General features: G+C 47.5%; 1 protein-coding gene across 1 annotated transcript in view; it reads left to right on the top strand.

Moving 5' to 3' along the window:
• URB1 (URB1 ribosome biogenesis homolog) overlaps positions 1-23,231 on the top strand; it is a 67,306-nt gene that overhangs the window by 39,361 nt on the left and 4,714 nt on the right. Inside the window, exons 24-38 of the mRNA XM_061556776.1 lie at positions 528-708; positions 2,335-2,578; positions 7,226-7,385; positions 8,556-8,614; positions 9,228-9,379; positions 9,679-9,789; positions 11,558-11,621; positions 13,026-13,194; positions 15,119-15,215; positions 15,712-15,872; positions 18,872-18,983; positions 20,151-20,257; positions 20,611-20,745; positions 21,142-21,251; positions 21,859-22,065. Of these exons, the coding sequence (XP_061412760.1) occupies positions 528-708; positions 2,335-2,578; positions 7,226-7,385; positions 8,556-8,614; positions 9,228-9,379; positions 9,679-9,789; positions 11,558-11,621; positions 13,026-13,194; positions 15,119-15,215; positions 15,712-15,872; positions 18,872-18,983; positions 20,151-20,257; positions 20,611-20,745; positions 21,142-21,251; positions 21,859-22,065 (2,069 nt within the window). The remainder of the gene's footprint in view (positions 1-527; positions 709-2,334; positions 2,579-7,225; positions 7,386-8,555; positions 8,615-9,227; positions 9,380-9,678; positions 9,790-11,557; positions 11,622-13,025; positions 13,195-15,118; positions 15,216-15,711; positions 15,873-18,871; positions 18,984-20,150; positions 20,258-20,610; positions 20,746-21,141; positions 21,252-21,858; positions 22,066-23,231) is intronic.

Below are 23,231 nucleotides of genomic sequence, written 5' to 3' on the forward strand. Positions count from 1 at the left end.
CCTTGTTATAGCAAAAATGCGTTATTTGAAGACCGCGCTCAAGGCTAGAACTTTCTGAAGTTCTCTAACGAGTTTCTGATAACCGCGTGAAAAAATAATGCAAAATAAGTAGAAATGAAGGCAGCTGTTGTGATGTAAATTGTTACCACACTGGAAGAGTAGACTCAATGCCCCTCTCGAAGTGTTGTGTTTGCAAGTGGCAATAAACCGCGTACCCAGAGAAATCTCACGTACGAGAGGAGATGGTTCTCAACGAACAAAATACATCAGGAATCCACTTGGTGTACTGCTATTTTCTGGACTCTTAACAACTCCGCAGGTAAAACAAAAATTCTTAAACAGTTTCCTGAGTACGAGTACTACCAGCACCACCACCAGCATCGCCACGACTGACACAAGGGAAGCCCTTGTGTCAGTCGCTCGTATCACTCGCGTAACTCGCGTCGCTTGTGTCTCACGTCGCCCGCCGGAAGCCGCTGCTGAGCTGAGTGTTCCGTGCATGCCGTCTGCTTGTTCGCGTGCGTCAGACCGAAGCGGTCCGCCTGGCAGCGGGACTAGTGGCGTGCTCGCGCTCTCACCGAGCGGCTTTCGAGCTGTGGGCGCTGCGGGGCGGCGGCGTCGAGGCTCTGCGCCAGCACCGCGCGAACCTCTGGGAGCTGCTGGAGGCATACCTGACCCACGTGGAGCTCGCAGACCCCTGCCGCCCCGGTGAGACGATAAATGGCACCTTCCGCCGGATTCGCTCCCCGCGCTTCGTCTGCACTCGCGCATATGTGCACTATGCCAGTAGGAGGCACAGGTGGTCCATCGGCCAGGAATCTCAGTCAACCCACAGCACCTAGGTCTGTCCCATGACCTCCTGCCAACGGGCATTCGACACTTCACGTGGCCTTAAAGTGCAAATAGCCCGGCACAAGCGCCGTGGTGACGTCACGCTACTTAGTGGCGAATGGAATTTATTGTTGTTCCATTGGTGCACGTGTGTGACGTGGCGGCTCCTTTCGCCGACGAGTGCGGTGAAGTATGGTGGGGGCCTCCTTGTTCCGTGTCAGCTGTAGGGATTCCTTGACCAAGCAATGGATTGACGATGTATTAATTGGCGGAAAGCATTTATACATGTATATATATGGAGGACCACAGAGCTTGGCTAATTGATAAGGCGGTTGACATGGCCGAGCAGTAGCATGATTGCTGTTCATTGGAGAGGTTCACGGTTGGAATTTAGTGGCCGCCCTGATTAATTTTGCGGGTCTAGTAACTGTAGTAACACGATGCGCCGTCTGCCTCACAATGGACGTTAAAGATCCCATGACATAAATCGCAAAAGTAGGCTATTTGTGTGCCGGTGTCACAGTCCAAATTTTCTAAATTCTAAAATTACCCTGCAAATTACTCAATTGAGATTACATACAGCAGTATCAATATCCGCTGCCTCTTGGCAGACTAATACCCCAGGTCACTCGTGCAAGTTACACTTCTGGCCTCCATTCTCAGTTGACCACGAGATTCCTGTACGCGTCGTAACTACACTGCTCGCGATGATGCTACCGCGGAAGAACACGCGGCGCCATCTTGTCTCCTTCCTGTCTCCCAAGCGGCCCATTGTAGGTCCAGGCCACGCGGTGTTCCCAGCCTCCAGTGAGGAGACTGTGAGGTTCATCCGCACGATATTTATTCCTGAAGTGTACAGTGCTTTACATCGATACTTGTGCAGTATTGTACACTATAAAAAATGTAATTCTATACATTTACCGTACAAGTTATATTTAACACTAGAAAATTACATTCAAAACACTTCCTCTTTAATGTTTGGGTTGACATAGGGAACATAAAACAAAAGGAGTGGGTGTCGTATTATGGACCGTAAACCAAACCCTATGTTACCCATTTCCCTTCGAGTTTGCGGATCACGGATTTGCCCATTGCGGCTATTTTCGAGACCGTAACTCACGCCATGGACAAGGTTTGGCTGTGTACAGCCAGTCCCCGAGATATGAACGTCAGACTTAAGAACATCCACAGTTTATTACAATATTTCGTGTAAATTTACAACGTTTAATCGTATTTATGTGTTTAAAGAATGCTTCCCGTTTTGGTTGAACCATAACACATTGTATGACGCTGACCGTATATACAACTAAATAGTGAGTTCTGAGATAAGAACAAACTGACTTACGAATGGCTCTCAGGAACATAACCAATAAGTCGAGGACTGCCCGTATACACAACGTAACACACACAGATATGTAAAGTATCTGCAAGGAAAGTGGCTTGATGAACGCACGATGATGACGGACCATGCCAACAATGCGGTGGCCGTGTCCGTGTGTCCAGCGCACGTGGGCGAGGCGGCGCTGAGGGCGCTGCTGCCGCTGGCGTGGCCGGTGCTATGGGGGAGCGACAGCGACGACGACGCGTCTGGCTCACCGGCGCTGCTGGCACGCCTGCTGCTGCTGCTGCCGGAGCGTGATTGTGGTGGCGCGGCCCGTTGTGCCATCGTGGCGTCGTGCGCAGGAGGCTGGGAGCCGTTCCTCTCTGCACTCCTGGCACGGCTCCAGGGCGGCGAGCACGTGGACTGGTAAATGCCCGCGCAGCGCCCACAAGTTTAAATTTTTTACATTTTCATTCTTTATAACAGTACTAGCTGTACTACCCAGCTTCACCCGGTACTTGGATTCATTTTTGTCTCTTAATTATTATTACATATGTTATTGTTAAAGTTAGGTTCTTAACACTTCAGCCGTGCTGCTCTCCATTTATTTGCCTGGGTGTATGTTTGTAGGCAACACGGTGGCGAGATGTTAACTACCTCCTCGCCTGGTATACAGCAGATCGTGGGTCCGATCCTGACCCTGACGCTTGTATATTTGGAGTCTTGCATGTTCTCCCCGTGATCGTGTGGATTTTTCTTCAGGTTTTCCAATTTTTCCCTCCACATTCAGAATCCACATACATTTAGAGTATTTGGCTGCAATTAATTTCCACATGATGAGCCACTTCATTGAGCATTCATTTGTGGCCAGGTTGCTTCTGAAAAATAACTACATAACTCAGTGGGCCTTACCTTGTAAAAAAAATGTAGTTATAATAATAGTTGTAACGTTTAACTTCTTTTGCACCATACGTAGCCAACCATACTAATCAGGGGTGGGGGGAAGGACACGTAGGCTAGATTTGTGACCAATCCTGGCCAACCGGCTCAACAAACTTTAATTAATGAACGGCGTGCTTCGGGGTTTAGACAGCAGGGTTTTGGTGCAGTGGTGACACCTGTGCCTCACAGGAAGTAGGACCTGGGTTCGATTCCCGACTTAAGTGCCTTTCTGTATGAGTTTCTCTGGTTTTCTCCCAAAGCGAAAACAAAAACCCCACCATACATTGTAACCGGTTTCGGCCAAACATCCCAATACTGCAAAATTGCCTGCAAACAACTCAATTACATTTGCACACAGCAGCAGCACATCACCTCTTTCTGCGACAACTTGGCAGGACCCCCCAGAAATTTAGTTTATTTGATTTGTTACATGGATGATGGTTCTGTTTCACCAGTTGCCCAGCTATTTTACACGGGAGCTCTGTGCTGCTGTGTGCTACAGCAGCAGCAACAAAAACAGGAGATACAAACATTGACTTCGCAGAGAACGAGTACAGAAGGGTCCTTGAGGAATATTGCACAGCAAACAAATGAATAACGGTCATGAACAAAACACACGTGACTCAGAAAAAAGTTAGGAACAGGTGCTCTATGTTTTAGTCGAACAGTGACACAAACACGCGTGAATCGAAAAACACAGCGCAAACATGTGGGAGAAAGAGGTGCCAGAAAACATTCTAGGTGCAGGTGCAAGTAAGCTCCGTGTTTTGGCCTAGTAGTGAAATAAAGTGGGGAAGTGAAAGGGAGGGAACCAAGCTGGAGGTTAGAGTATTCCGGAAAATGGAGCAGCAACGGAGAAATACTTATTTTTTTAAACTAAACAATGTTTTATCAAACGTAATTTTATCAAAATAATTATAATCGAAATAACGAATGGAGCACTTGTGAGGATACGGGAAGAAATTAAGAGGAACGAAGTGGGCCTTGAGCTAAATAAAGATTTTGAGACTCGGTGGGGTTTTCCAGAGTTAATGCAATGAATTGGGGGTGCCACAGTGGTGAAATGTAAACTACCTTGCCTGGTATACAGAAGATCGTGGGTTCGATCCCCCGACCCTGACACCTGTATATTTGGAGTTTGCGTGTCTCTCTCCCCGTGGTCGCGTGGATTTTTATCCAGGTCCTCCGGTTTTTTCCTCCACATTTATAATCAACGTCACGCGTTCAGAGTATTTGGCTGCTGATATAAATTTCCACTTATAATCCATTTCATTGAACTATCATTTGTAATGGCCATGTCGCTTCTGAAAAAGAGCTATATAGCTCAGTGGACCTTACCCGGTAAAATAAAAGATTTTTAGTTTAAAAGCACAATAATAAGTGTCAGGGTGCTCTCCAGGTAGCGCCAGGCGTGGTGATAGTAAAACTTATATAGTGCCGTTCACACAAGGCCTCTCAATGCTTGACAACATAATGGCAGTAAAAACCCTTAACAATAAAACTAACAGGGAAAACAACCCTACATAGACAGATACAAAATAGAAAATAACTGTGTTTTAAGACGAGACTTAAAAACTTCACAGACTGAGGCAAGAGATTCCACAAACGAAGCGTCTGACTACTGAAAGCTCGATCACCCATTGAACGCAGATTTATCCTTGGTCAACTCAGGTGCCCAGATTTGGAGCATTAAAGTTGCCGAACAGGGGCATGCAGTTTCAGCATATCTCCGAGATTTCATGAATCTAACCCTTTCAGGGCCTTGAAGGTCAATACAAGAACTTTAAATTCGATCCTGTATTTTACTGGAAGCCAATGCAGGGACCGAAGAATATGCGTGATGTGCGCTCATATTTCCTCACGCCACACAAAACCCGGGCAGCAGAATTTTGGACAAGCTGCAACTGATTTAAAACATTCCGTGTTGCACCACTAAACAGGGCATTACAATCTTGATTTGAAGCTTTCGTGACCTCAGGAATTCATACTCTTTGGTTCTTTCAGTAAAGTCACATTGGTAGAAAAATACAAATAAACTGCTGAAGGAGGCTACTTCAGCAGTCTTTTTTTGCTGTGGTTGTCCCACCTGATAACGATTGCTTGTGTTGCGATTGAAACGTCGTGATCTATTATTTTTCTACCTATATGACTTTACCGAAAGAACCAAAGAGTAGGACATTACAGTAATCAAGTCTTGATTAAATAAAAACACGTAGCAGTCTCTCAGCATCCGGCATTTAGAGAATTGATCGAATGCGTAAAATATTTTGCAGGTGAAAGGAGACGTTAGATTCCTTGCATGACAATCAAAATTCAAGGCGGAATCAAAAATTACTCCGAGGTACCGTACCTTAGATGATCATCAGTCATCATAATGAAACAATTTACTTGATGAAGCAGGTTAGGAGAACCCAGCTCCATGACCTTAGCCTTATCACGGTTAAGCTTCAGGAAATGTTGATTCATCCACACCCTGCCCTCAGAGAGTCACTGAGATGGGACTGAAACAGCAGCATCATTACCAGGCTTAGTCTGCAGACATATTTGGATGTCGTTAGTATAAAAAATATAATTGAAACCATGACTATGGAAAATGCTTCCCAGTGGCAACATATAGATGGAAAATAACAAAGGCCCTAAAATCGACCCCTGGGGGACACCAGTGACAACTGGGCGAGTTTCAGATGTATGGATTCCCAACGTAACAAACTGTTTCTGATGAGGCAGATAAGAGCTAAGCCAGTCAAGAGTTGCACCACTGATGCCAACCAGAGTCTCGCAGCGCTTGAGCATAACATGATGCTCAACAGTATTGAGCACTGCACTACGATCCAACAGCACCAGGATGGAAAATAATCCCGAATTAGTGGTCATGAAAATATCACTGACTTAACAAGTGCTGTCTCAGTATTGTGCAGTGGCCTGAACGAAGACTGAAATGGCTCACATATGTAGTGGTTTGTAAGATGATCCTGTAATTGCTGAGCTACCACACATTTTAAGATTGTTTTACAGAAATGGGAGGTGTAAAATCGACCTGTAGTTTAACATATCATTGGAGTGACGACCTGGCTTTGATAATGGTGAAATAGAAGCCAGTTCAAGTGACACTGGCATTACTCCAGTGATAAGAGAGGTGTCTACTAAGGAACAAAACTAATGGACACATAATATGGAATATCGAGACAACAAAAGAAGAAGGGATTGGTGGGGTAAACGTACTTCAAACGAGCCTGTGAACACACGATGAGGTCAGCTGAAGCTCAGTGATAACAGGGCAAACAATATTACTCTCAATTAAATCAAAGAACTCCAGAAAAAACGGTAGAGAAGAGAGTTCTAGAGTTACCAACTCCTTTATTAATGAGTTTTGAATAAAATAATCATCTGGCCTGATAGAATGCATCCATATAAATACATTGGTGATGTTTCCAGATCTGGTGATGAACCTCAAGTTTTGTATCCTTCCATCTACTACTAACTTACATCCTAGTGGCTTCAGAGAACGGAGATGGTCTTATCCCAAGGCAATCAACAGGATCATCTTCGAAACCACTCGCCTACAGGCCTGTGACTTCAGGCCCTACGTGACACTCCCCAGCTTCTGGGCTACGGTGTGAACAGGAGGAGGCATTGTTATGATTTCGAGTGATGTCCCCACGTACCTGTGGGTGTTCTGTGGGTGTGCGAGTCTCCTCCAGCGTGTGAGGAATTGGGACAAATGCCCCAAATCGCAACCTCCCTCAATAGAGGCTTGAATTTCGATGGGGATTTTCCGAGTACAGGACAACTTTTATGATCATTATTATGTATCTGTAGCTTCTCTGCATTCACTGATAAATGTTAGAATTAAATATGTTGTTACATTATCAAAGCATGTGTGTTTACATGTTTACCAGAATAATTATGCGTGGTTAATGCAAACTCGATGCCTTGCGATAGGTGGATATTTGGTGTTTGAACATCTTAATACCTCGTGTATTATTGCCAGAAAAGGTAAAGAAGCCTATTCTTGTTTTCATCGTGTTATTGTCTGGCAGGTGAAATGTGCCCACGTTGCGGCGAGCTTGAAGCACCACGTTCCGTGCGATGGACGCGTGCGTTCCTCCCTGCGTGGCTGCATGCGTGCAGGTGGGAGGTGGTGGACGTCCTGCTGCCCGGCCCTTTCCGCGGTGTCGAAGATCGCGTGGCCGAGGCCTGTGTCCGCTGTTTAATCACCACGTTCAGCGGCAAACAAGAGCGCGACAAATGTTTTGAAACGCACGTTCTCAACCGCCTTCAGAAACTCCTGGTGGGTACTGGACAGTGAATCCCCATTTTACGTGCGGTTTTCACATAGCATGTATTTTCTTTAATGCGTTTTTCTTTTTATGTATCGAGATGTTAACTACCTCGCCTGGTATACAGGAGGTTGTGGGTTCTATCACAACCCTGATGCCTGTATATTTGGAGTTTGTGTGTCTCTCTCTCCCCAAGGTCGTGTGGATTTTTTTTCCGGGTCCCCCAGGTTTTACCCTCCAAATTTAGAAAAATGCGTTTATAGTATTTGACTGCTATAAATTTTCACGTGATAAACCACTTCGTTGGGATATCATTTGTAGCCAGATCGCTTCTGACAAAGAGTTATATAGCTCAGTGCGCCTGACCTAGTAAAATAATATAGTTTCGTTTTTAGTTTCGTTTAGAGTTAACGATGTTTCACCGGTGACTATAACAACAGCATCGGCAGGTGATTTCCAGACATGTGAAGAATTCTTCCTCTTTCTGGTCTTAAATAGAGGAAGGTTATGTTCTCACTGTGCACCTTACCAAGTGCAGGGGGGTTATATTCATATAAACTGTACTTGATTGTGTTCTTGTGAAATTATGCAGTACATGTGTAGTGACTGTGAATGTCACTGTGTGGTGCCGGGCTTACGAAGCCACGGCAGATAATGTGTTGGCATTATGTGTAGCCCACTTACTGGGCATAGTACCAGCCCTAGCGAACCGTGACTAGTTCTGCCGAAGCGTGGCTAGATGGGCATTCAACACCCAAGTGTAGGATGTGTTATGTTATGTTGAGTTGGTGAAATAAATAGTGTTGTTCCCAAGACAATGTCTGCGACTCAGTTGGACTCACTACACATGTTACTGGTTGGGTTTGTCACAGTTAATCAATAGTGACATCAATAGACATGCAATTAACGGTGTTTGTGTTGTGTGCAGGAGCAGTAGTGTGAACGCTGGTGTGGTTTTGTGTTGTGTGCAGAGCACGTTTGGCTTGTGTTTTTGTGTTTATTTCAGTTAACCCAAAAAAATGTTCGAATAAATAATATTGGTCACAAGAGCCTACTACTATGTGTAGCCTTTATGGACGTTGTGAGATCATATTTGGCACCCGCGCCCACAGTACCCGCGATACCTGCTTCCCACACGCTACCCACTACCCTCCTCACATTCAAGCGTTTTCCTACCCTAGGCCTCAGACGTGGAACTTCCAGCAAAGCTGTGGAACACATTTATGAAGACATCCCTGAAGTAAGACAGAGTGAATGCTGTTCTAAATGCCTAATTTATTATTGTTATTCCCAGCCATGAGTGAGACGTGGTGTCTGAATCAGGCTTGGGCCTCTCCTGGGTTGGCTGAGGACAAAATGGGTTCCCGACGCAGCGTGTTAGCCCCAGTACTCAGAAGATAAGGGTGACCAGGTGCGGTGCTGGCCACTTTACCCTCCCATTTGCCACATTAGCGGTAATTGGCTTTCATGAACAATGCTTGACTCTATGGTCATCAAAGGTTCAACGAGGATCTTTGTGTTGTGTGTGCTGCGCCGTGTGTGTGTACTGCACATGTGTGTGTGAGGAGTGGTAGTACAGTGGTTAGTGTGCTTCACTATGAACCCGGCAGCCCGAGTTTGATTCCTGCTCATGGCTAACACCAGTGATGATTATCTGAACTGGTCCTGGGCCTTTCCTAGTTCAACATGACCTCAAATGAGTACCTGGTGCGGTGCATTAACATCAGCACTGGGGAAACAAAGACTGCCAGGTGTTGTGCTGGCCATCCACCCTCTCATGTGCTGTGCCAGTCTTCATAGGTAATCGCTAAAACACTTACTATAGGGGGATCTTTTTTTGTGCGTGTGTGCAGGCATCGCTATGATGATCCTGTAACCCTGGCAACTGTTACCAAGGTGATAGAATCTTGCTCCACGGTGCTCGCTCCCGGCGTGCTGCACACCATGGTGACGGGCCACTCGCTCTTCCTGCCCAGCCTGCTGAGCGGGGAGCAGCCGGCCAGAGGTAGCATGGGGCCCTCCCTGCATCCCTCCCTTCCTCCCTGCCTCCCTCCCAGCCTCCCTCCCTGCCTCCTCCATGCCTCCTCCCTCCATGCCTCCTCCCTCCATGCCTCTCTGCCTCCCTGCTTCCCTCTTCCCTTTCACCCACCCACCCACATCAACAACAACAGCAGATATCGCTATTCACCACTTAGTGGCGGTGATGTCCATATCGCAATTAAGAACGGCACAAATACCAACTGTACCAACTGTACTAAAGTATTGTGATAATAATAAACGTCGGTCATCATCGTTGCTTCACAGGTGCACTGGTCAAGTTGCTATTTACTTTGGTCCAGAAGTGTCCAAACATCTGTGACATCCATCACTTCGCCCTGCTGCTTGGAGCCTACACTGCGACTCTCAGCGAGACAGGTAGAGGCTCCGTTATTTCACTCGAAACGTAGTGTAGGTTTTCGCAACCAATACAGTGACTCAGAATTGACTTGGGCGAGGCCGCCTAACGATTTAGTCTAACTTTTGCAGGTAAGAGCCCTCCGCTACCCGACCAAGGCCAAACGAACGACATGGTCACGCTAGCAAGCGCTGAACTGGCCATTCCTTCTGCTCACTCACTGGCGAGCTAAAAATAATGATAACGAACGCATTTTGCGATGGTTCATCATCGCACGGAGTCCCCTTCGCACATCTTGACTCCGGTGGTAGCGGTTACTCAGGAGCCCCTGACCCGTGCTATAGAGATTTAAACCTGTTAAGCCACTTTGTTGAAATATCATTTGTGACCAGGTCGCTTATGAAAATTAAGCTATTAGCTCAGTGGATTTAACCTGGTAAAATAAAAATATTTACCTTTCCTATACTCTGCACTGCTATCGTGTTTTTGTATTGTTTGTTTTAACGTTCTGACCCGCCCTTACTGGACATCTTTGAAAATAACTTCATAGCTCATCAGATTCCTCCAGTATAAATACATATTCTGATTCTGTTGCGTTGACAATACTAATCCCAGCAATGCCCTTTGCCTCCGCGTCTGTCACAGCTACATCGCTGTGTGCTATTTAGCGGCATCGATGTGGAGTTGATGGAAACCCTTTAACACACAGACTCACCTGCGTAGTTTCAAATTTCCGTGGATTGTAATGGCACTTGGAGAACTTGGCCAAGGATGGTGCCCCGACTCGAGAGTTCCAATCAAATTGAGAAAAGAAAAAAAATGCTTCGCGTAATCCTGTCCCACTGATATCCATCCGTACTCAAGAGGATTTGCGTGCTTCGGCCCAATGGAGTGCCACAGTACAGCAAACCTTTCCCTCTCGCGGGTTTAGCTATTGCAGTTTTGCGGTTTGTCACCAAATTAATTGAGCTACAGATGAGAATAGATTTAACCCTTTCCGGCAATAAAACAGGAGGTATTAAGGTGGTCAAACGCCAAATAGATACCTTTTGTGTGGCAAAACATGCAAACAAACATTCTCTGATGAATCCCTGCAGTCACGAAAGCTGTAAATCGAAATTCTCTGATGATATATGCATTTTATTTGAAACTGATTGGCCTAATCATATTCTTTGGGTCTTTCGGTAAAGTCACGTAGATAGGTTCAAAGAAAATAACAAAATAACTGATTTGCCTACACCGGACAGCGCCTTCTTTATGGCCTTGTTTCACCTGTGTTAGACCAGAGAATGCCACAAGGCGAACATTACAAAGGCAATGGCAGTATCAAAGCATGAATATCTCGAGTTCGAGCAGCTTTATCATTTTTAATACTCGCAAAAAGGTTCCATAAATATAATTGAGGTACAATTCACCAGTCGGGCCCCTATGGCTCACCCATTCGCAGTTGACCGCAAAATTCCTTTACGCGTTATAACTGTACTCTTTGGTTCTTTCGGTAAAGTCACGTAGGTATAACATAAAATAACTGCACTGCTTGCGATGATGCTGCCACGGAAGAATACACGGTGCCGTCTTGTCTCCATGTTGTCTCTCAAGCGGCCCATCGTGGGTCCCAGGTCACATGGTGTTCTCGGACTCCAGTGAGGTTCAGCCACCCACGATTTTTATTCCTATAGTGTACAGTACTGTACACAGATACGTGATGGGCAAGGGTTTTCTGTACTAAACGCGTAATGCAGTAACGATTATGCCTACATAACACTTGTATTGCCTTGTTTTTTTCAGACCAGTGTTTGCTGCTGCTCATGCGAATCTACGAAAATAACAACCTGAGTCTGCTGGATTTCAGGTGATTGCCGCCACACACCCAACACTTTACCGCACCGCACGCAACATGTCCAAGCGACTCACTTTGAACCCCTCGACACCGCAGGGTGGGCACAAGAGGGGGGGGGGTAGGAATTTAAGAGACGTGTTTTGCCATTGTCTCAACTGCCTCGCCCAAAGGTTGAAATGATGACCTCTGGATTGTGAGTCCAGCGGGCTCACCTTGACCCCACGGCAGCATCCGATTATGTAATACATTCGCAAATGTGCTGTTATGCTCAGGTGAGACTGGAAGCGAGATCGTAAAAAAACACTGTTTTCGAATTGAATTGTGATCCTGGGAGGCAGGGCTGGTGGGGCAGTGGTAACACGTGTTGTATCTCACAGCAAGAAGTCCCTGGGTTTGATTCCTGACTCTCGTATGCCTTTCTGTGTAGAGTTTGTGTGCTCTCTCCCCCTGTTTGGCATGGGTTTCCTCCGAGTTCTCCGATTTCTTCCCATAGCTGAAAAAACATCCCCCATAAAATGTAACTGGTATTGGCCATGCATCAAGATGCTGAATATTTCCTTAAAATTACACAGCAGCAACAACACCTCGTACTGCAAAAACTTTGCAGAACCCTGCTGAAAAGTGTCTAGAGACTATATATTCATATTCTAGAGACTCTGTGAGGCTTTTCTGAGCGAGCAGGTGTAGTAGTAATAATAAATTAATAAAAACACCTTTTGAGATAAGGATAGTCACACTTGTGAGAGTGACTTTGGACATGAAAATAACTGCCCCGTTCAATCGTCAAGCACTGTAGCTCGAGGGTGATGTCATCACCACTTAGCGGAGTGCCAGGCAGTTCAAACACAGCCAGTTGGCAAAGTAGGGTGCCACAGGTGGTGCATCTGCCAGTCATCTGAGTCAGTTAACCCATGGCACCTGGGTCTGCCCCATGACCTCCTGCTAGGGAACTTTTTACACTTCACGTGGCCTTAAAGTGCACGTAGCATGGCATAAGCGCCTTGTATACGTCATCGCCACTTAGTTGTGAAGGGTGGCTGTTGTTATGTGTCTGTATTTGTTGTACCTATGTCTATAATCTCTCTGTATACCTCACTGTGTGTGTGGCTGGTGTTGCAGCGGTTTGTGCATTACGCTACAAACCTGGCGACCCGAGTTCGAATCCTACTCACGGCCAACACCAGTGACGATTGTTTGAACTGGTCATGGGCCTCCCCTAGGTCGACTCAGCCTGAAATAAGTACCTGGTGCAGTGCGTAAATATCGCCACTGGGAATACAAAGTAGCTGGGTGTGGTGCTGGCCACCCACCCCCTCGTGTACTGTGCTGGCCTTCATAGGTGCTACTCTTTAACAGTACTTGCCCTAACAGTCTACTGAGGCTATACTGGGGACCTTTGTGTGTGCGTGTGCGAAGGCTGCTGATGTGGGGCCCGGAGGCTGTGAGCCTGCACGCGACGCGGCGCACTCTCGGCCGCTCGCTGTGGCAGCTGCCGAGCCCAGACCGCATCCTGGGCTTACTGGATGCAGGGCGCATGTACGAGACGGCCGTCAACTTCCCACTGCACCGCACTCTGCTGCCTGACGTAAGTGCTTGCACCTGCACCAGCGCGCCTGCACCAGCGCGCCGCAGTTAGACGAGTAAGCGAACGGTGGTGCTTTGACGCAACATTTTATTCAATGACTTTTCTCCATTTACGATGAGAGTGCAGCACCATGTAGTTGAGCTTTTAGCAATCGGCTGTACTGGAACTCCTCGTTTAACTCGGTCGATGCGTTCCTGTGTTAAGCGAAAACTATTTTCCCATAAGTAATCTAGTAATGATAATGTTTGTCGAGAAACAATGTACGGACACGCGGTGAGATAGTGGGACTAATAATTGAGGATACAGCACCGTGTTACTGTATCATTCCGTGTACTGTCTCATTGTACCTCTCAGCCATGCAGCTCAAGAAAGTAGTTAGTCTTTGACCGCTCAAAAACCGCGTGATAAAGGTGCGCGTTCCGCGTTATGCGAAAAGATTTCCCGAATGGAAGAACCGCGTTGTAGCGAAGACTTACCGTAATAATAATGTAATGACGACTTAACACACTTCTCTTGAGATGGCACGTTATTGAAGACACGTTCAATTGATATCAAGCAGAGACCCCACTGCAACAGCCCCGAGTCTCCCGCGCATCTCCCTTATGTACCAACCGAGGCCACACCCCCTTTCTCGATCATTCTCGCTGACTCTGGACACTCCACCGGCAGACTCGACCGTCCTCTTCTGTCACCTGACCACGCTCCCTTCTCGGTCATTCCCGTAGCCACCAGTCCCTTCGCACTGACAACTGATACCCCTGTCATTACCTCCCGTGGCCACTAGTGCATTCGCACTGTAGGCTGACTCCCCTGTCATTACCTCCCGTGGCCACTAGTCCACTCACACCGCATGCAGGCTGACTCCCCTGTCATTACCTCCTGTGGCCACTAGTCCACTCACACCGCATGCAGGCTCTATTGTCACTACAATAATAATTATTTGTTTTTGATAAGAGAGCCGCCCTCCTTTACTTCCATCACATCTCATCTCAACACATTTGAAAAGGGGCACCCCAATTGGCAGCTATCCCTGTAGGCAAGCGGTGACCCATCACCTGGCCTGCCCCCATGGGCATTAGACTGCCAGTCGGAGGCAATCACTGCTGGGTAATCCAACTGTGATGTGGCTTAACGGTTGTGTAACATTGCAGTTTGGAAGGTAAAGTTGCGGCCTTTAAAATGTCTTGATCACGCTGCCATTGCTGGTAGAAGGCGCCCAATGAGAGGGAGCTCTAAAGAGCCCTTATACAGAGTCTTTGGTCTAATCCTCCATGCTGGGCAAACATCGTTGGAATAGATGGGAGTACCATACTAAATTTACCCCACTGCACGTGACCTCCCTTATCGACTCGCTTGTTGCTACCGCTGGGCCGTAACGCCACCTCGCAGTCGGTCGAGCGGTGGTTCGGAGGTGTTGATGGCGATTTTGACAGTTTCGAGATCGTCCATTCCCGCTGGGTGGGTGTATGTATTTGTCTTTGTTGAACTTCTTTCGCCCCGTACGTAGTTAACCGTGCTATTCGGAGGTGCGGGGAAGGATAAAAAAATAAACGCAGAAAGCATTTCTAAATAAATTAGTTTTCGATGTAGATTTAAAAGTGCAAAGCTCTAGTGGCTTCTTAATTTCAGAAGGAAGGGCGTTCCAGACAGCCGCAAAAGCGCATCTGAATGTGCGCGATGCGGTGACCGCCTTTGTTCGATCACTCGCCAAAAGTCGCTCCTGTGAGCATGACCGGAGTTCGCGTGATGATTTATGATCCTTGAGATCAGCAAGGTATTGTGGTTAATTTGTGGCAGGTATCTTGTGTGCAATGAGTGTGACCTTATAATGTATTTGTTCGGTAACCGGAAGCCAATGCAGCTCGGCGAGTGCTGGACGGATATGGTCGGATGGGTGAATGAGAGACGCTGCATGCCGTCGTAGACCCTACAGGAGGAAGAGGAGTTCTGCGCGGCAGGAGGCAGCCACTTGTACGACCCCGCGTTCCTGCTGCCTCTCTTCAGTGCTATCCTGGTTCCCGGTACAGCCTCACTCTCACGCCGTCACGCGCAGGTGTTCCTGGCTGGGTAGCCTGACACGCTGTCACACGTAGGTGTTCCTAGCTGTGTAGATTTAACAAGGCATGCAAGTGTGCGGCAGCTCAAAATAACTGAATGAATTGTTGCTTCTAGACGATAAAATACCCACACATTCATCTTTTTTGAACTGGTAGTCTAGGTAAGGCTGAAAGCTTTTGTATGTGCAGTGCTGCACACCTGTGTGTGTTAACTCTTATTCCAGAATCAGAATCTATATTTAGACTGGAGCAATCCAATGAGCTCTAAAGCTCTTTTTTCCAGTAGGGACGAGTAAGCAAGTTATTTGTTTCCAGCTGCGTTAACTTTGCTGTCGCGATGGAATTTTTTGAGCGTCATTTCCACTTTCGGATTAAACGCACCAGCTTTACCGTTGCGCCGCAACGAGCCGACCTGCAAAGTCTATGCCGCATGCGTTTGTGTGCGCGCACTCCCCCACAGAGTGCGCCGTCGATTGTCGGCGCTTCGTGGAGGTGCACGGGCTCGGCCTCGTGTTTGCAGGGCTGGCGAGCCTGCACCCCGCCCTGCGCGGCGCCTGCTACCACGTCCTCACACTCTTCCACAGCCAGCTGGAGGGCTCCCACTTCCCTGAGAAGCCTCAGGTGCTGTTACAACGTGAACCGTGCGTGCACCATTATAATGACCGGGCACCATTATAACGCGGAACGTGCACGGTTATAACGCAGCTTTTGAGCGGTCGATGACAAACAAGTGTCTTGAGCTGCACGGCTGAGAGGTCTAGTGATAAGACTAGATTCGAAGCTTTCGTGACTGCAGGATTTACTCTTTGGTTCTTTCGGTAAAGTCACGTAGAAAGAAATTAAATAATAAAAGAATACGACGTTTCGATTGCAATGCAAGCAACCATCATCAGGTACAAATGAATGAGAAAACAAACATAGTTAACTTGGAAATATAATGCAATACAACACAGAGAGTCGGCCAACAAAACAGTCAACACCCCACCTGGTTGATTACGTTCTTGCAAAGATTGCTACATTTGAGAGCGAGACAAAACATAGACACGGAGACACACAGACAGACACACAAGCAGAGAGAGACTCACACAGAGACAAACAGAGAGAGACACACACGTAGGCACACAGAAAGACAGCGGCACTGAGCACGAGACATGTGCACGCGTCCCCTCGTGTAGCCTTCGGGCAAGTCCGATTTGGGTGGTGTGGTGGTTCTGCACATGCCTGTAATCCAGCACTGGGGGAAGCAGCGATGTTTGGTGGATCACCGCACACATAGCTAGGGTTGTTGTGAAACTCCTTTCTTGTGGGTGGGCATCGAGGATGTGCCATACCTTGGTTCGAAAGGAGAAGGCGGTACAGCAAGTTGACTAATCGCCATCCCTTTCCATCTGTACAGGGATCGAGTGTTACCCCCTCACGCATGTGGGTTTTCTCCGGTTGCTCTGATTTCATCCCACACGTATAAGCACTCATTAATCGGCTGAAGACATCTTAAAATAAAGGTCCAATGCAGGACCCTACTGCAAATCGTCCTACGACTCATTGTGGGCTTTCCTGCATAAATTATAATTACATGCGAGCGCTTACAACGGCCGACATGGTACACAAAGGGGTGAGTGGCCAACATCAATCCCAGCCGCGGTTGTCTCCCCAGTGCTGATATTTAAACACCGCACCAGGTACTCATGATGGCTGAAGTCGACTTAGGGGAGGCCCAGGACAGGTTCAAATATTCGCCACTTTAATAGACATGAACGTGAATCGAACTCGGGTCACCCGGTTTTAACCACAGTGCAACACTAACCATTGTGCAACAATAATAGTAACCTTGGTTTTCTCTAAAAGCGCAATTCTCACAAGGCCTCAAGACGCTTTACATGCAGCTTAAGTTCTGGAGAAAGCTTGCAGTAAAAACAGGTGAGTTTGAATATGCGATTTTAAAAAGTGTAACAGGAATTCCACAGTTGCAGAGCTTGGCTGCAGATCGGCAGATCGAAGTTTTCGCAGTAGAATATGAAACCTAAGCAGATCGGTGGTGAAATATTTAGGAGCCAACTCATTCAGGTTCTTAAACGTGAGGAGTATACGAATTTTAAAATCGATTCTGTACTTTACAGGGAGCCAGTGCAGGGAGGAAAGAATCGGAGTGATCTGGTCACGAGATTTAGGTCGTGTGACCGTTTATGAACCACAATACCTTGTTGCTCTCAAACAAGGAGCATAAACCATCACGCAAACTTCGGTCATCCTCGCAGTGGCTTTTGGCTTTCCATCGAACAACAACGGTCACCGCATTGCGTGCTTTCATCTGCGCTTATCCAGTCGTCTGGAATGCACTTCCAATGGTAGGAAGCCACTGGAGCTATGCACTTTTAAATAATCTACTTGGACAACTAATTTCTTTCATATTGCTTTTTGCATTTATTTTTTTGCCGAACCCCCTCTCCTCCGATTAAGCACGGATGGCTGCGTACGGTGCAAAATAAGTTCAACAGACATACATACATACATTTTACCCGTGCGGAAGTCCTTATTTTGTAGCAAACTCACTGGCACACAGGAGTGCGTAGTTCCCGAACCCTTTGTGCGCCATTGCCCCATGCCTGCCCTTCTCCCTCTGTGCTCAGTTAATCTTCCCCTTTTCAAGTTGAGTGATCGGACTCACTCTGAAATCACGAGGCTTCGTGACTTGTTTTTACCAGGTCTTTGCTCTGTAGCCCCAGTGCCACCTGTAACTTCACATGTAATCCATTTTGTTTGCAGAGGTACCAATATTGTTATTACATTTCTTTGAACTTTACGCATTATTATCCGTACACAGTAGGGCGGTGGCACATTGGTGATGCATACGCCTAACAGCAAGAAATTCCTGGTTTCGATTCCAAACTCAGGCGCAGTTCTTTGTGGAGTCTGTATGTTCTCTACCTGTTCTGCATGGATTTGCTCTGGGGTCTCTAGTTTCTTCCCATAACTAAAACACACACTGGTACTAGTATTCGCCAGCGACATCCCCTCTGCCGCGAAAACTTGACGGACCTTCCTCATAACGAGTCTTTAGACTTTCGTGAGTAAACAAGCACAATACTGATGATAATAATAACAGAGTGGTAAGCTAATTAGTTTTTTACCCTTTTATCTGGCAACAAAACTGACACCTTTTTTACAAGGAGTCATGTTTGCATAGACCACAATACCTGCAGTCATAGTGCAAACAAAAAACATAACTCTGATAATGTATGCACTGTCCTTGAAGTTGATTGGTCCACACCCGAGACAGCTTTCCTTAGAGCCTAGTCTCACATGGTGCAAAAAAAGGGTAAAAAAACAATTGTCATATTTTTTCTTCTGGCAAATGAGGTTCCAATGGTGAGAGTGGTAAGCATTACGTACAGCATCTAACACGATGCGCGTCACTCCACCCGTAATCCCGCATCACCGAGTCGCATTGGCATCGCACCCTCGGCTCGTGGCGTGGGCTCCACGTGTTTCGTGTTGAATGTGGTGAGGGCCCTGGAGTGGAGGACAGTGCGTGAGTGCGAGTGAGGCACACATGAGTGAGCCGCGTGGACGTGAGTGAGCCGTGAATGTGTCCCCTCTCTGCCCCTTGTCTGCCCCCACAGCTCCTCTATCTGCTTGAGTTTGTGCGGAACGGCGTGACGCAGCCTAACATGCGGCTGAGCTGCATCGCGACTGCATTCCTGGCCGACACGGCCGCTCTGTTGCTCAAGCCAGGTACAGCGCGCACTGCACGGTGGTTCTCATTCGTTTGGAGTTGGGAGATGGATAGTCGAACGGGTTTGGGTTTGCGTTTTGAAAGCGCTTTTGGTGGTGTTGTTTAGAATGCCCTATGTGCTTGTTTCTAAGCTCAACAGCCCTGGCGCAGTAGCCTGTAAGCTTTCCCCCTGTTGTGCGTGGGTTTCCTCCATGTTCTCGAGTTTTCTGCCATAGCTAAAAAAAAACACACACCGTCACTGGCATTGGCCAAACAACCCAATATTGAGAAGTTTGCATGCACGTTACTCAATTGGGATTACACAGCAGCAGCAACATGACCCCCTCCCGTGAGAACTTTGTAGGACCCTCCATTAAATAATCTTGGGACTCTGTGAAACTTTCAATGGTGTAAAGAAGCATGATAGTAAAGATATCTCGGAAATGTGGGGGGAGAAAATGTGAACAGTAAATCTCCTCCACGTTTGGTGAAATCCAAGAGCGGAGGCCGCTCCTATGCTCGTGGCTCAACCTTATCCAGATTCTATGGACAGCAGTCACAGCGCGTGGTGGACTACCTCGCTATAACGTGAGTCGAGCGCTTGACGGACTACTTGCTATAACGTGAGTCAAGTGCTTGACGGACTACTCACTATAACGTGAGTCTAGCGCGTGACGGATTACTCGATATAACACGAGTCTAGCGCATGACGGACTACTCTTCTGCGCGCCGTGGGTGTTGACAGCGCTGTGAGGTGATGCTAGGAGCAGGTACTCTAGTACTGTAATACTGGTACTGTAGTACTGGTCCTATAGTACTGTAGCACTGGTGCTGCAGTGCTGGTACTGTGGCACTAGCACTGCAGTACTCTAGTACTGACACTGTAGTACTGTGGTACAGGGATACTTGTGCTGTAGTACTTGCACTGTAGTGCTTGTACTCTGGCACTGTAGTGCCGGTACTGTAGTATAATAAAACAACGTGCTGGAACGACACCCGAACCTTCACCGTTATTCCTTACGGGAAAATCACTCCCCTCGCTTAACGTGAATCACTTCACGCGGCAATTCTCAGGAACGCAAAACCCCCGCGTTAATCGCGGTCACCGCACGGCCGTGTGCGCTGTTCGCCATGAGTCGATGTGACGTGAGCAAGGACTGACACCATATCGGCTCTCGCTTTTCCAGAACACCACATGTACTCGCGAATCAACATTTTCTTGCTCTCGCATCAATATCTGGACTCGAAGAAGATTCCAGCGTTTTACAAGTTCTTCTTCAGCCAAGATGTGGAGGTAGGTAAATGCACGCGACTGCCAGGCCTGCAGCACACAACCGCCACCACCACCGCGTTGCCTTGTCTCGGGAGATTTTGCGGTGTGGGATCGCAACCACCCAAAACGCAGTCGCTGCTGCCGCTTGATACCCATCATCCGTTGTTTACACAAACACACGGCGCCTTCGCTCAAGTGGGGGCGGTAGTGACGCTAGCTCCTCACAGCAGCAAACAGGGCCTGGATTCAACTACCAACTCAGGTGCCTTTCTGTGTAGAGTCTGTACGTTCTCCCCCTGTTCTGCACGGGTTGCCTCCGGGTTCTCCGTTTTCCTCCCAAAGTGTTGTGTCCTGTGTTGCCGCTTAACCCACAGGAGCGTGAGTGGTCATTGGGCCTGCTCGCCAAAGGGCTGCGTGACCGGGCCAGCCTCATGGTCTGTGCTCAGCAGCGAGTACTCAGCATTCTTATGGCTCATCACTCCAGCCCCCTGAGCTCCCTCACCACCCAGGTACTCTCCCACGAGAACACCCACTTCCCAGTTGCTCTCCCACAGGGTATGTTGTGAATGCATACTATTGTGTGTGCATTGTGAACGCTTGTGTGTGTTTTGAATGCGTAGTATTGCGTGTGTGTTATAAACGCATGTGTGTTATGAACGCGTCCGTGTGTATGTTATGAACGCGCGCGCGTGTGTGTTATGAACGCGCGTGTGTGTTATGAACGCGTATGCGTGTTGTGAATGCGTAGTATTGCGTATGTGTTGTGAATGCATATGTGTGTTGTGTCTGCAGCGTGTGTGTGTTGTGAATATAATGTGTATTTTGTACATACTGTGTGTATGTTGTGTACACGTGGGAGTTGTGACCGCACTGTGTTTTGTAAACTTTGTGTGTGTCAACCCCAGGAGCACGTGGTGAGAGTGCTGTCCCGGGCGGCTGCTGTCCCGCGAGCGGCGTCCAGCCTCGTCCACGAGGGCGGCCTGCTGGCGTGGCTCGCTGTCCTTGTGTCACGCCCGTGAGTCTCACCCCCAGCACCTCCTCTCCACCGCACAGCCTCTACCATCCTCTCCCTCGGGCCCCTTTAAGAGTGGTGTTTGTATGTTTTTCCCCCCTGTTGTATGCAGGTTTGCTCTGGGTTCTCCGATTTCCTCCCATACAATGTCACTGGCATTGGCCAAACATTCCGATGTAGAAAAATTATCCGAAAATTACTCAAAAGGGATCACACGCAGCAGCAAAATTTCTCCCAACTGCGAAAACCGGGCAGGACCCTCCTGAAAAAAGTCTTGAAACTCGGTGAGGTTTTCATGGGTAAATGTAAAAAACAGTGACAATGCATTTTATTTACCTCGGAAAGCGTCGCAGAGTCTTAAAACAAATTTTCAAAGGCTCCTGCATTGGGGATATTTGGCTCATTCTCATCAGTGAATTTTACGTTCAGTGTTGGATGAAACCAAATGCCCGAAGAGAAAAGAATCCCCACACAAACGAGGAGGGATATCACTCCACACAGATGGGTTCACGAACCCACTTGCTGTACTGCCACCTGGCCACCTTGCCTCGGTAGTTGATTGTCGAATGCCGGCGGTATCTCTAACGACGCGTTCTCGCTGGCGTGGCAGCGCCGTGAGCAGCCGGACGTTGGGTTCCCTGGTGGAGCTGCTGCACCAACTGTGGCTCAGCGTCGGAGCAGCAGCAGAGGAGGAGCAGCAGGGTGGCGGCAGTGAGACTGGGGGACGAAGCGGCGCCGGCAAAACCAAACACGCCATCTCGCTGGAAATCATCGACGAGTTCTTGCACGTCCTGCTCACACTTTTGCAACACAACAGGTACAGCTGGAGAGGCGGCACTGTGTTTAATAGTGAGTCCTCGTTTAACGTGGCGTTGGTTGACGCGTATCCTCAAAAGTACTGATTTAAGCAAAAACTAAAAAAATTAATGTAATGATGAAGTTTGGTAAGATACGATGCACTACACACACCACTGAGTTGGCGGGACAAATAACTGAGGGTACGCCACCACGTTAATGTATCATTCCACGTACTGTATCACTGTACCACTCAGCTGCGCAGCTCAAGAAAGTAGTTCATCGTCGACCGCTCAGAAACCGCGGTATAACGGTGTGCGTCCACATTATAACAGTGCGCATTCCTACATTATAATGGTGCACGTTCTGCGTTATAATGGTGAGTTTCGCGTTGTGTGAAAATTGTTCCCTCATGGAAGAGCCACGTTATAGTGAAAACGCGTTGTGTGAACGCTACATGCAAAGCGAGGACTCGCCGTAGAGAGTTGCCATTCTTGTCATTTGTGCCCCTATATTTGAACCAATTCTCATTTCAACATCATCGTCGTCAGCATTGATCAATCCACTGCTGGATGAAGGTCTCCCTCCCCAAGCAGCCACCACCTCTCACAGTCCTGTATGATTACTAATCTACAACTCGCATCGTAACAATAGCCTGATTACTAATCTAGTATATAATTACAATCACTCCCCCCTTGAATCTTGGCACCTGATGAGTTAATGAGTTAATGATGACGTCACCCTGCTGCTGCTCTATATAAGAACGGGAGACACAGGAGAGCCTCACCATTCTGGCGAATTGCCCGATGATGCTGGTTGCAATTACCAGCGAAACGTCGTACTCAAATTGTAAATGTTGTGGCTTCAACACACCGGTGGGCTAAAGCAGTGAACTATTTGTCTTTGTCAACGTGACACATTTTTACTGATTGGCCGTGTCGGGTGGTGGAGGGTTACGACACATTTATAAATAAACGCGATCTAAACCCAAAAACGTTGATTATGAATAACATTGATCGCGAAAGCCTACGTGTTAAACTCTCTAAATCATGTGTTCCTCCTTCTGTCTCTCAGTGTCTCTCAATGTAATTCTCCCCATTCTTCTTTGCACACTGTTCACTTTTTTTTCCATATATTTTGTTTAATTACTACGGTGTTTGTGAAGTGCGTGCCAAAGCGTGGAGTACG

The sequence above is a fragment of the Lethenteron reissneri genome, chromosome 23 (genome assembly GCF_015708825.2).
Source record: "Lethenteron reissneri isolate LAM-NWPU_2019-01 chromosome 23, ASM1570882v1, whole genome shotgun sequence".
NCBI classification, from domain to species: domain Eukaryota; kingdom Metazoa; phylum Chordata; class Hyperoartia; order Petromyzontiformes; family Petromyzontidae; genus Lethenteron; species Lethenteron reissneri.